At 33.7% G+C, this 11,840-nt stretch overlaps 1 protein-coding gene across 1 annotated transcript; it reads left to right on the top strand.

The window, feature by feature from the left end:
* The first annotated feature begins 1,469 nt into the window (after positions 1 to 1,469).
* On the top strand, positions 1,470 to 11,519 carry LOC107707565 (prominin-1-A-like). Its single transcript, XM_016511634.1, has 23 exons — positions 1,470 to 1,742; positions 2,746 to 2,801; positions 3,212 to 3,417; positions 3,503 to 3,623; positions 4,091 to 4,154; positions 4,408 to 4,491; positions 4,645 to 4,841; positions 6,112 to 6,186; positions 6,781 to 6,844; positions 7,000 to 7,156; positions 7,257 to 7,409; positions 7,540 to 7,663; positions 7,791 to 7,879; positions 7,975 to 8,059; positions 8,141 to 8,284; positions 9,020 to 9,088; positions 9,183 to 9,275; positions 9,432 to 9,485; positions 10,112 to 10,192; positions 10,313 to 10,381; positions 10,467 to 10,556; positions 10,672 to 10,784; positions 10,898 to 11,519. The coding sequence occupies exons 1-23, from the start codon at positions 1,517 to 1,519 to the stop codon at positions 10,983 to 10,985; spliced, it is 2,502 nt and encodes an 833-aa protein (XP_016367120.1). The 5' UTR covers positions 1,470 to 1,516; the 3' UTR covers positions 10,986 to 11,519.
* The last annotated feature ends 321 nt before the right edge of the window (positions 11,520 to 11,840 follow it).

Below are 11,840 nucleotides of genomic sequence, written 5' to 3'. Positions count from 1 at the left end.
TACTCATTCTCATGTCGTTCCAAACCTCTTTCTTTTGTAAACCATAAAAGATAGGGGATTTCTTTCTCTCTCTCTCTCTTTCTTTATTTCTTTTTCTTTCTTTCTTTCTTTCTTTCTTTCTCTTTCTTTTATTTTTTTATAAAAATGTAGGCCTATAATTTAATCAATTGATGATATATAAAATCAAATGTGTTTTAAATGAATTTCTTTAATATACATCTTTTTTGTCATCTGGGACATTGTTTTTTTTGTTTTGTTATTGTAATTTTGTCATTGATTTGTTTTGTAATTGACCAATGTTCATTGTCATTAATAGTAATTTTATACAATGTTCTTTGATAATTGTTTTATGTAAACTGAAAACAACATTAATTTAAAAGTTTTTGTTTACATAATATATGTGTATGTACTGTATATATTTATTATGTATATATAAATACAAATTTCATGTTTATATATTAAATATATCTATATATAATATTAATTATATGAATATAGATATACATGTAAATGTACATAATTTTCAAAATATATACTATGTATGTATATTTATATATACATAATAAATATACAAAGTGTACGCATATGTAAACAAAAACTTTTATTTTGGATGCGATTAATCGTTGGACAGCACTAATTTAAATATATTTTTAGACACAACAGCAATAGAAAAATGCGGTCACCCTCAGTTTTAAATAGATTCCTTTCTGAAAACTGACCAGTCTTTATAAACTCAGAGCCTCCCTCCCTCTTTCTCTCCCTCCCATTTCAGTTTGTCCTAGTCTTTAATTCTTTCAAAGAGTGCAAATTCGCTCTTTCATTGCTTCACTCAGTGCAGCTAAACTTCAATGTTGACATCAGGTTTCTCTCAGAGGGATAAAGACATCGGATCTATGAGAGGATTTTAGACTCACTTGAATTGAACTAAGAGGAACACGCTCAACAATAGCTAGAGGACTTTAAATATAAAACAGGTAGCTACTATTGTAGTGTTGTTTATGACTTTGCCCTGAGCGGTAAAAGCGCTGTCTTTCTAGCTTCGCCTTTTCGTAGTTAGTTCTCAGGTTACTTACTGTTTTAGGTAAACAGTTCAGGACAGTATCTGCTTAACGCGGATGTTTGTCAATCCAACCTGTTTATTTAAATTGGTCTGACACACTGTCAAGAAGATCGAGTTTTGCTTCAGTCTGTGTTAATATGTAAGAAATTGTACAATAATAGAATTGCAAGATGATTTTATTTATCTAAAAATATTTTTTGTAGCTTTCAGAGCGTTTTTCATTCCTGACAGTGTTTTTGTTTTTATATTTTAGTCAGGAAGATGCGTTTTAGGACGTAAGTAGCCTACAGTTCCTCTTTCTCTAATTATCACAATAATTGCTGTAATTATAAAACAATAGTCATACGGTGACTGTATGTTCTAAAGAAGATTAGACTAATTATTGACATTTATTATGCCATGGGTGACGTTTGATGCTCATAAGAATCGAGACATGACCTAACAACCCACCGACTAATGAACATGAGGTCCAGAATGAAAGTTGGAGTTTTTTGGAGTGGCATTTTGCCGCTGTTTCTCTGGACATTTGTAAGCGGACAACCGTCCTGTCCTATCGAGACCAACAGAACAGAGCTACAAACTCCATATGAAATACCAACCAAGCTGACCTTCAATAGTGCCTTTATGTCTCCAATTGTACATTCATTCCTGGGCTCTGTCCAGCCCAATCCATTCCCTAAAGGTGAGTTAATGTGATGTAGTTTTGATCTCTGTGTCTGACAAGGTCGTATTCAGTACAAACATGTTCTTTTAGTATTAAGTAATTTGCCATCAGCAGTTTGGTTACAAATGGTTTTATCTACGCAAACAACATGTTATGTGGCACAGATGAATCTAACTTGATCTGACACTGTAATGGCTGTATTAGACTCATTAGAGGATGTTATTAGGCTGGGCTTGTTGTGCACATGGTTAGATGGTGCTTATTCAGTTGGGATAAATGTACTCAGTTAATTGTCAGAAGCAAAACCACTGTGCAAATAACCATGCAAATGTCCATGAGATTTGAATCATCTCCCCTCCTCATTCCAAGAGCTTTGTTTACCACAAAAATATGTTTATTGCTGTACTCTTCAAGCAGCCTGTATAGTTGCAGTCAGCATCACAAATGGAAAGGCAAACTTTTAAGTTAATTATTACCTGCCAATTCATTGTATGCTAAAAAAAAAATTAGCCTACTTCTCATATTGCATGATCTCATAAATTTCAAAGCTGTTCATAAAATGTTAACAATGTATAATTATTGGACCAAACATGAACTATTATGTTTATACATCTCTTCCTGCAGACAATTATTATTTAATCTAACAATAGAATGAAGCATTACTTTACAGAGATATTACTCCATAGAAACCTCATGAAATTGTTCAGGTTACAATGATGAAATTCTATTCATCATCACCCATCAATAGAGTATTGTGTATAGTCTACGTTTCTAATTGGCTCTTTTGCTATAATACCTACTTGCTGATATAAATGGCTATTTTAGAAAAAATAAAGTATGAAAAATCATTATACAATAGAGAGTTGTTATAGCTTTGACCCTGGCCACTTCATCACAGTTTACCTCTGAGACTTTTTTAGCACTAGCAGAATGATGTGACACTGGTTATAATGTTATTTTATGTTGTGTAAATGAATATTAAAAAGAATATGTACAATGTCTTGGTATGTTTTTCCTGTAGATCTGCTGATTAGAATGATAAACGATAAGAATTTCAGCATGGAGAGGGTTAAAGAGGTATGTCACACCTGCATGTAAATTAATGGTTTGATAATAAATTGCACCTTGGTCATATTTTTGCAATATGATTTTAATACAGACAGATATTAATTGACACGTGTGTGTGTGCTCTAGGACAGGTTTCTCAGGATTTTATTTTTTTTACCATAAGTGAATCATGCCAACACCAATATTTTGTTGTATAAACATTGACTATTTGCCAGTTTCGATTGGCTGATCTGATTACACAGCGTCAGACATGTTCTGGATACACAGTTGAGCAGAGCACATGGACACGTATAAGTACACCTCCTATATAAAGTCATCAAGAATTATTATTATTTTTTTTTAATCTACCTCATCTTTACTGCTTAATTTAGCTATACCCACAGCAACCAACCTGTCTATCCTCTTTCACTTTTGACCAGGTTTTGAAATATGAGATAGGTTTCCTGGTCTGCGTGGCTATTGGGATCCTCTACATTGTCCTGATGCCTCTAATTGGCCTAATCTTTGCCTGCTGTCGTTGCTGTGGTAACTGCGGGGGCCGCATGCAGCAGAAGCAAACTACGAACATCCACTGCAAGCGAAGAAGCTTTTACTTGGCCACATTTCTCATCACTGTACTAATTCTGTGAGCACCGGTTGGAGTGTAATGTTATTGTAATGATATTTTTGACATTTTATATTTAGCTTAATTAATATCAATTGCTATGCAGGGCAGGGAATGTTTGCATGTTCCTGAGCAGTACAAACACTTCAGAGACTGTGATGCGCAGCCCCACAGAACTCACTGACGTCTTGGAGAATGTCAAAGGCTATCTTAACACTATTTCTAAGGTACACCATTCAGAGAGATTAAGTGAGATTAAAACCCAGTGTGTTTCAAATGTTTATTGTTTTTTTTAGTTGTGATAAAAAACAGAATTATTTTGAAATATTATAATCTAAAATAACTATTTACTATTTATTTTACTATATTATTTTAAAATGTAATTTATTCCTGTGATACAAAGCTGAATGTCTTGAGAAACATTTCTTATTATTATCAGTGTTAAAAAGTTGTGCTGCTTAATATTTCTGTGAAAGCCATGATTTATTTCAGGATTCTTAATAAATAGAATTATATAAAAAGAACATCACTTATTTATTTAAAATAGAAATCTTTTGAAGTCTTATGTTTAAACTCTATGCAAGGTTGATTTATATCAACAACTGAAATGAAATCAAATTATAACAATACTGAATTAAACTGAATATAGCTGATACATAAGGGAAAATTGATACAACTTTTTATTCCTCAACAGCAAATCGAACAAGTTAAGAGTGAGAGCAATGTGACTGTGGATACTGTCAAAAGCAACTTGAATGGTACGTCTGTCTTGTATCTTTTAAGACAAGGATCACAAATGAATGGAGGCAAAACCATTGAAAGTGACAAAATTGCACTCAAATTCGAAATGCAAGAGGGAAAAACATTTTCCTTTTTGTAACATTTAATATAGTTCTCTAAAAATTGCAACCATGTATGTTGCCACAATAAAAAGTTTATTTCTTTTTTTTGATCCATTTGTTTTCTTTTAATCTCACATTGAATTCCTGCATGTTTGTCTCATTGAAACAGGGTCTTTGCTTGGTAAATTAATCCAAAATGGTCTTAAAGGTCCCCTCGACCCAGCATTCAACTCCATTACTGAAATAGCCCAAGGTATGTATGCATTTACTCATCAAGCGATAAAGCAGCTCCTTTCTTTGGGAAACTTGCTCCGTGATCAAAACTTTGCTTGTTGACTCACCTTTGCAGCATTAATGAATCCATTGATTTTAAATACATTTTGTTCTTTATGTATGTGTGTTACAGTGATAAACAGCACCAGCCATGAACTGCTGAAGCTTAATAAAACCTTGGAGCTTTTGAAACCAAAGGTGGATGTGCTGAAAGCTAATTTATCTGCTGTGAGGCAGCGGATTAACAACACTTTGCATATGCCAGACTGTGTAAACTGCACTTCCCAGCGGCCAGAACTGGACAAACTATCACTGGAAGGAAGCCTTGACGTAAGCTAAACCATAGCTGTCATGGGGATAAACCAGTGAACAACTCATTGGGGAATTGTGTTATGGCTGTTCAGCGAAGCATGTGGAGTCCTGATTATATCCTGCTTCCACTTTAGGCTCTGCGGTAGTTTCAGGTTGAGCATTAAGAGCAAATACCTGCAAAAATGTGGGTGGATCATTACACAATCATTCACCCTTTCTTTGAAGTTCTAGACAATTTGTGGTTGTGGTTGTCTCAGGTCACTGATTGGAGCAGAGCGAATTCTGCATCAGTCTTCTGGGGAGAACATAGGCATTACTATAATACCCACACAACGTTTTGGCTTAGATTACATGACTATTATACAGCATTTCTCTAGAAGTACAGAGGACCAAGTTGTTTTACCAGTCATCTGTGCACACAAAGGCTCAAATGCTGTCATTGAAGGAAAGCAGGGAGACAGGAACAAAGGAGCAAACAATAAGGAGTAACGCAAGAAGTTATTGTTAACATGTCAATGCTTGCAAGCGCTTTCTCTTGGAAACCTAACTCTTACCTGATTGAAAGACATTTCCATAAATACAGGCTGTTGTAGAGAAAAATAAGAATGTGTCACTGTCATTGTGTATGTGGATATCAGCATGTAGTGCATTTAATTACAGCTAGTACTGCCCTCTAGTGTTAAATGTGCTGCTCTGCTTGAAATTTACAATGGAGTGAGACCACACTGAAAATATAGGTTTAAAAGATTAAAAACAAAACATGTAATTAGAATGCTATTTATAAGAATTATTTATAATCTGTGTTATAATATTTATAATATTTACCACACTGAAAATATAGGTTTAAAAGATTAAAAACAAAACATGTCATTAGAATGCTATTTATAAGAATTATTTATAATCTGTGTTATAATATTTATAATATTTTTAAAAATAATTATACTAATATATATTATGTATAATAAATATTAAAGATGCACTTAGTATTTTTTCCTCATTAAAATGTTTAGCCCATATAAGATGAATAGTATTTTTGAAAAGTATATTTCAAATCATGAACATCCAGAATACAATCATATAAGTAGTTTAATAATGGGGCTGAGTTCACATGACTGTATGAAAACTACTCATTTTGTCTCGTTGACTTTAATGTGTAGAGTTCATTCTAGAGTGCTGCTGTCATGAAAGCAAAAGGAGACATACCAAAAAAAAAAAAAAAAGTTTTTTTTTGTAGTTTATAATGAAAATAAACCTTTGCATGTGCTTTGTCTGTCTCACAATTTGGTAGTTTCCTGATCAAAACGACCTGAGGTCTGCTGTAGACAAGGCTATAAATGCTGATGTCATTGGACAGGCAAATAAGGTTAGTGCCGTATATCACAGCTATAAAATTTAACTTCGGTGTATTCTCTCTCAATTTTGAAAACAGTTGTGCTGCTTAATATTTTGTGGGAAACCATGATAGATTTTTGTCAGGATTTTTTGATGAATAGAAAGGTAAAATGAATAGCATTTATTTGATTTTTTAATTTTGGTAAGACTAAAAATGTCTTTCCTGCCACTCTTATATCCTTGCTGGGTAAAAAGTTAATTTCTTGAAAAAGAAAAAAGAAAACATTCATAACTTCAGTGTCCTACATACAGTGGGTACGGAAAGTATTCAGACCCCCTTAAATTTTTCACTCTTTGTTATATTGCAGCCATTTGCTAAAATCATTTAAGTTAATTTTTTTTCCTCATTAATGTACACACAGCACCCCATATTGACATTTTCTGTCAATATGGGGTGCTGTGTGTACATTAATGAGGAAAAAAAATTAACTTAAATGATTTTAGCAAATGGCTGCAATATAACAAAGAGTGAAAAATTTAAGGGGGTCTGAATACTTTCCGTACCCACTGTATATATTTAATCGTTGCGAATGAATGATGTTCATTGTACATGTTTGAATCCCAGGGGAGAGACTTTTTTGACAGCATTCCAGCAACGGTGAAAAATGAGTCCAGACTAAGTGTGCAGGGTAAGTTTGTGTTGTTAAGTGTCCTTAATGAGTCTTCTTTCTGGGGAATCGTCATTCTCAAATGTTTGTTCACTTAAGGGTTAAGTAGTGTGATGTACTTGAAGTTACTGATCAGTCTAGTTGTTAAGTGACGTTGTGCCTTGTGTCTTTTACAGTGGCTCTGTTGCAGCTTGAAACATTAAAAACCAAGATCTCAGGTGTGACCAAAGACCTTCCTCTTGATGTATTGAAGACTATCTCAGCACCACTAACGGACGTGCAGAAATCGATCAAAGCTTTTTCTCCTGACATAGAGAGATCAAGTCAAATCAGGTACCTAAACACATCTTGTTCTAATTAACCATGATTCTCTGTGTTCAAATACAATGTATTTTTATGACAATCTCAAATAATCTCTTTTTTTTTGTAATAGTCGGGCTGTTGGATTGGTCCTGAGCTGTCTGATTTTGCTGGTGGTGATCTGTAATTTTCTGGGTCTGCTGCTGGGTGTAGCTGGACTAAATCCTAAAGACAATCCCATCGAACGTTCCGGCACATCTAACTGTGGAGGAATATTTTTCATGGCGTGAGTATAAATTCCCCTTTGGATTTGTGCTTGTGTAACAGAAAACTGTTGTCAGTGTGCAGTGTGCATTGTTATATATGGTACAATAAAACTGTACGCACGGTAATTACTTCCTCTTGTGTCATTTTAGAGGAGTAGGTTTCAGCTTCCTGGTCTCCTGGATCTTCATGTTAGTAGTGTTGATACTTTTCATAGTGGGAGGAAATACCTATACCCTGGTCTGTAAACCATGGCAAAACAAGGAACTCATCCAGGTATTTCCAGCAAAAATGCCTCTTTGTGTTTGATCGTATGACCTTGACTAGTTACTAGTTTCCAGTAAATGTACATTTTTGCATCAATCTTTACCAGTATATTTGATTATCATATTGTGTTTCATAGCTTATTGACACTCCAGGGCTGATTCCAGGTTTCAACCTGTCCAGGGCTCTGAATCTGAATACAAACCTGAATATTGTTAATGTGTACAGGTACGTCACACACAAGACAGCATGATGGATGGCTGTCATATTTACATTATTTACATCCAATATAAATCAATAAATTCGCTTTTTATAATTTCTAGTGACTGTCAAAAGAATAAGCCCTTGTGGACCACATTTCATCTGAATGAGATCTTCGACCTAAATAGTAAATTAGATGTTTCACAGGTGAGATATTATAACTCTTTCTTTACTTTCCTATGATTGATGCATCACTTATTGGACACTAATGGCTGATTCGCTCAACAGTACACCCATGAGATTGATCAGACCTTTGATGGGGTACAAATCAACATAGCAAACATCACCATCCTCAGTCCAGAGGTAAAGTCCCAGCTAAACAACTTCAACAGCAGTGCCAGCAGTATGAACTTCAGCAACATTACACAGCAGGTACACTATATACTTCATTCTCATAAGCACACTAGCATATACTGTTTGTGAAATCAAATTATGTATAATTTAATAATGGGTACACATGAGCATTATTCATATGGCAAAAAATAAAATAAAAAATAAAATAAAATAAATAAATAAATAAATAGTGATTATAGCATTACACATATATGTGACCCAGGACCACAAAATAAAAAATAAGGGTCATTTTTTTGAAATTGAGATTTATACATCATCTGAAAACTGAACAAATAAGCTTTCCATTGATTTATGGTTTGTTATGATAGGACAATATTTGGCCGAGGTACAACTATTTGAAAATCTGGAATCTGAGGGTGCAAAAAAATCAAAATATTGAGAAAATCACCTTTAAAATTGTCCAGATGAAGTTCTTAGCAATGAATATTACTAATCAAAAATTAAGATTTACATTAAAAAATTTACAAAATATCTTTATGGAACATCAAAAAAAAAAAAAAAAAAATTTTGACCCATGTATTGTTGGCTATTGCTACAAATATACCTGTGCACAAGTTTTGTGTGTGTGTGTATATATATATATATATTTTCCCTGAACAATATATATATGCAAAATGTATTCTTTAAAATATATTATGGACAATATAATTGTCAATTGGCAAAATGGCGAAAATATGAGGAAGTACATATTGAGAATATATTTATATGAATATATTTCAAAATCTATATTAGCGATACATTTTTTGATTTCAGATTAACGACGTGTCAGGGATTAATCTGAGCTCAATAGCAGAAAGTCTGGATATCTTGGCTGGCAAACAGGTGAAAGTTACTTTTGTTTACTTGTCTTGTTAACACCCCCTGCTCTAGTCGGATCAAAGAGAATGGATCAAATACACTTATTTGTGTCTTTCAGAGTAACCAAGCTATAAAAGATGAACTGCATGGGGAAGCAAAAGATCTGCGAGACATCCAAACTGACATCACGTCTAACATTATGCCTTTGCTGGTGTGTTAACACAACACAAAAGACAGTACTCAGAATTTAAATTTCAACTGAACATGACATTATAATTAGGAATGAATGAATATTAATCACAAAGTGTTCTTGACTAGTTTGTTTCAGTTTGGTTTACTATGATCTACATCCTTTTCCTCTTTGCAGCTGGAACTGAACACCACTGTTAAGAATCTCAGTGTAGTAGCATCACAAATCACTGTAAGTAAACACTAGCCATCATAAGTGCATGAGAGTATCAATATGTATAATACTGTAGCCTAAACTACAGTATATCAGTTTTTAAAAGAATTGAATTATAGACCCCATGAATTATGATGATTTGCTACTTGCAGTAAATATTGTCTTTCAATGTACCGTTCAGCCAGGATGCATTAAACTGATCAAAAGTGACAGTAAAGACTTTTATATTGTTACCAGAATGTCTTGTTTCAAATAAATGCTGTTCTTTTGAGCTTTCTGTTCATCAAAGAATCTTGAAAAGGTTTCCATAAAATTATTGAGCACAAGTTTTAATAATAATAATAAAAATGTTACTTGAGCAGCAAATCAGCATATTAGAATGATTTCTGAAGGATCATGTGACACTGAAGTCTGGAGTAATGATGCTGAAAATTCAGCTTTGCCATCACCAGAATAAATTAAGTTTTAAAATACATAAAAATTATTATTATTATTATTATTATTTTACAATATTAACTTTTTTATTTCATTTTGTTCAATTACTTTTGAAAAAATAATAAAAAGAATCATCTTTAATCTTTATGGCCCTAATTAAAAATGCACTAACAGTATCTTCAAATTTTTTCTCTTTATTCATTTTATAGGCAGCTGTGAAAAATGTTTTCCAAAAAGTTGACTATGCTCAGGAAGTCCTGAACTTCAAAATATCACAAATAGTGAAAACTGTGAGTGTTGCACAATCAATGCTATATTTAGATAATTTATCTGTCAGGATGATTACTGTATTACAGTGATGAAAAAATCTACTGTGCATTTTCTAGTAACTGTATGCTTCTTTTCTGCAGGAGAGCAGGGCATTCATAGACTGTCAGCTGAAAATCTTTCAGACATTTCTTCACTGGGCAAATCAAACGGTATGTTTATGTCTTTATTTATATTCAAGGTGCCGACTATCTTAATGGTGAATTATTAATATTATGGTGTTGCACTCTGTATCAGATCACAGAGAGGGTGGGTCGGTGTGGGCCTGCAGCTGCAGCAGTAGACCGATCAGAGGAGCTCGTCTGTAAACACTTGGTAGAATCTTTGGTAAGAATCCATCATCATGCTCTAGCTGCTTCTTTTTCCTTATTACAGCGCTGAGAGATTTGTAAGTGCACATGGTTCCCATCTAATAAAACATAATATCCTGTCTGTTCTCCAGAATGCCTTTTGGTTGAGTTTGGGCTGGTGTATGATGTTCCTGATCCCCAGCATCATTTTCTCAGTTAAACTGGCCAAGTACTACCGCAGGATGAAGTATTCAGATGTTTATGAGTAAATTATCTTATTTGTTTTTTAAATGTAAAAGCGGATCATGGAAAAGTCTACTGTTTACCTACTGTCATGGATCAATTCAAATGGTTTCCTTATGATTTCTCTCTTTAAAGGAACAATAACTTCATGATGAATCCTTTCCCAAAGGCCCACCTCAAACCTGAATTATTGGAAAATGGCAAACAACCACCTTTTACGTAAGCACATAATTAAAAATGATTGTTAAGTTATACACACTGACCCACAGATCAATGAATTGACAAGTAGACAACGATTGTAGTAAAAATAATGCCAAAGTAGCTTCTGAGTACCCTTTTCTTTATTTTTAGTGCCATAGATTGTATCATAAATGAACTTTGTGTCAAATGATTTTAGCACTTAGTATTTAAATGAAAACCACAACTTTACTGTTACAACTGTAATATGTTTTTGTATTATAAGGAATTAATGGGAGTTTACGCTTTAGAATGCACTTTATGTGGTCCTGTAGGCATTGAAATTTATTTATGCCATTTTTTTCAATAAGAAATATGGGTATGCTGTTATATATATATATATATACATTTCTATTAGACCGTCCTAATAATGAAATTAGCTCATGAATAACTGTGGAGACTGTGATTGTATAAACCAACATGAAGTGGCCTATTTTTGAAGTGGTGTGGAATCTGAGGCCTGTTAAACATTTCTATCTTATGTCATGTATTAATTACAATCATAATAAAAGGTGCTGACACTACCATGCTGAACCTGTTTGTTTGGTGTAAAGAATTGCTTGCCACAGTCTGTCCAGATGACCCATCGAGAAACCCTCCCCCACAGTACCCCCTATATCCTGTGACTGAGGCCTCATGGTACAACTGCCATTACAAGTGTGCCAATCAGGATGAAGCACTAGAGCAGTGGAGCACACATTCCACACATATCTGTGCTGCTTAGAGAGAGAGAGAGAGAGAGAGAGAGAGAACAGAAATCGGACAAGATTCATTCACTATTTGACATTCTGACCAAAACATGAAATATCCAGAAAATATTGTAGTATAGCAGTTTTCAAAA

This window comes from Sinocyclocheilus rhinocerous, unplaced genomic scaffold (genome assembly GCF_001515625.1).
Source record: "Sinocyclocheilus rhinocerous isolate Xijiao unplaced genomic scaffold, SAMN03320098_v1.1 scaffold1243, whole genome shotgun sequence".
In the NCBI taxonomy this organism is placed as follows: domain Eukaryota; kingdom Metazoa; phylum Chordata; class Actinopteri; order Cypriniformes; family Cyprinidae; genus Sinocyclocheilus; species Sinocyclocheilus rhinocerous.
This window is presented reverse-complemented; position numbering and strand designations above follow the sequence as displayed.

Coding starts and splice junctions, on each gene's coding strand:
- LOC107707565 (XM_016511634.1), top strand. CDS start 1,517: ATGAACATGAGGTCCAGAATGAAAGTTGGAGTTTTTTGGAGTGGCATT. Junction 3,624..4,090: donor ATCTTAACACTATTTCTAAG/GTACACCATTCA, acceptor ATTCCTCAACAG/CAAATCGAACAAGTTAAGAG. Junction 7,157..7,256: donor GAGAGATCAAGTCAAATCAG/GTACCTAAACAC, acceptor TTTTTGTAATAG/TCGGGCTGTTGGATTGGTCC.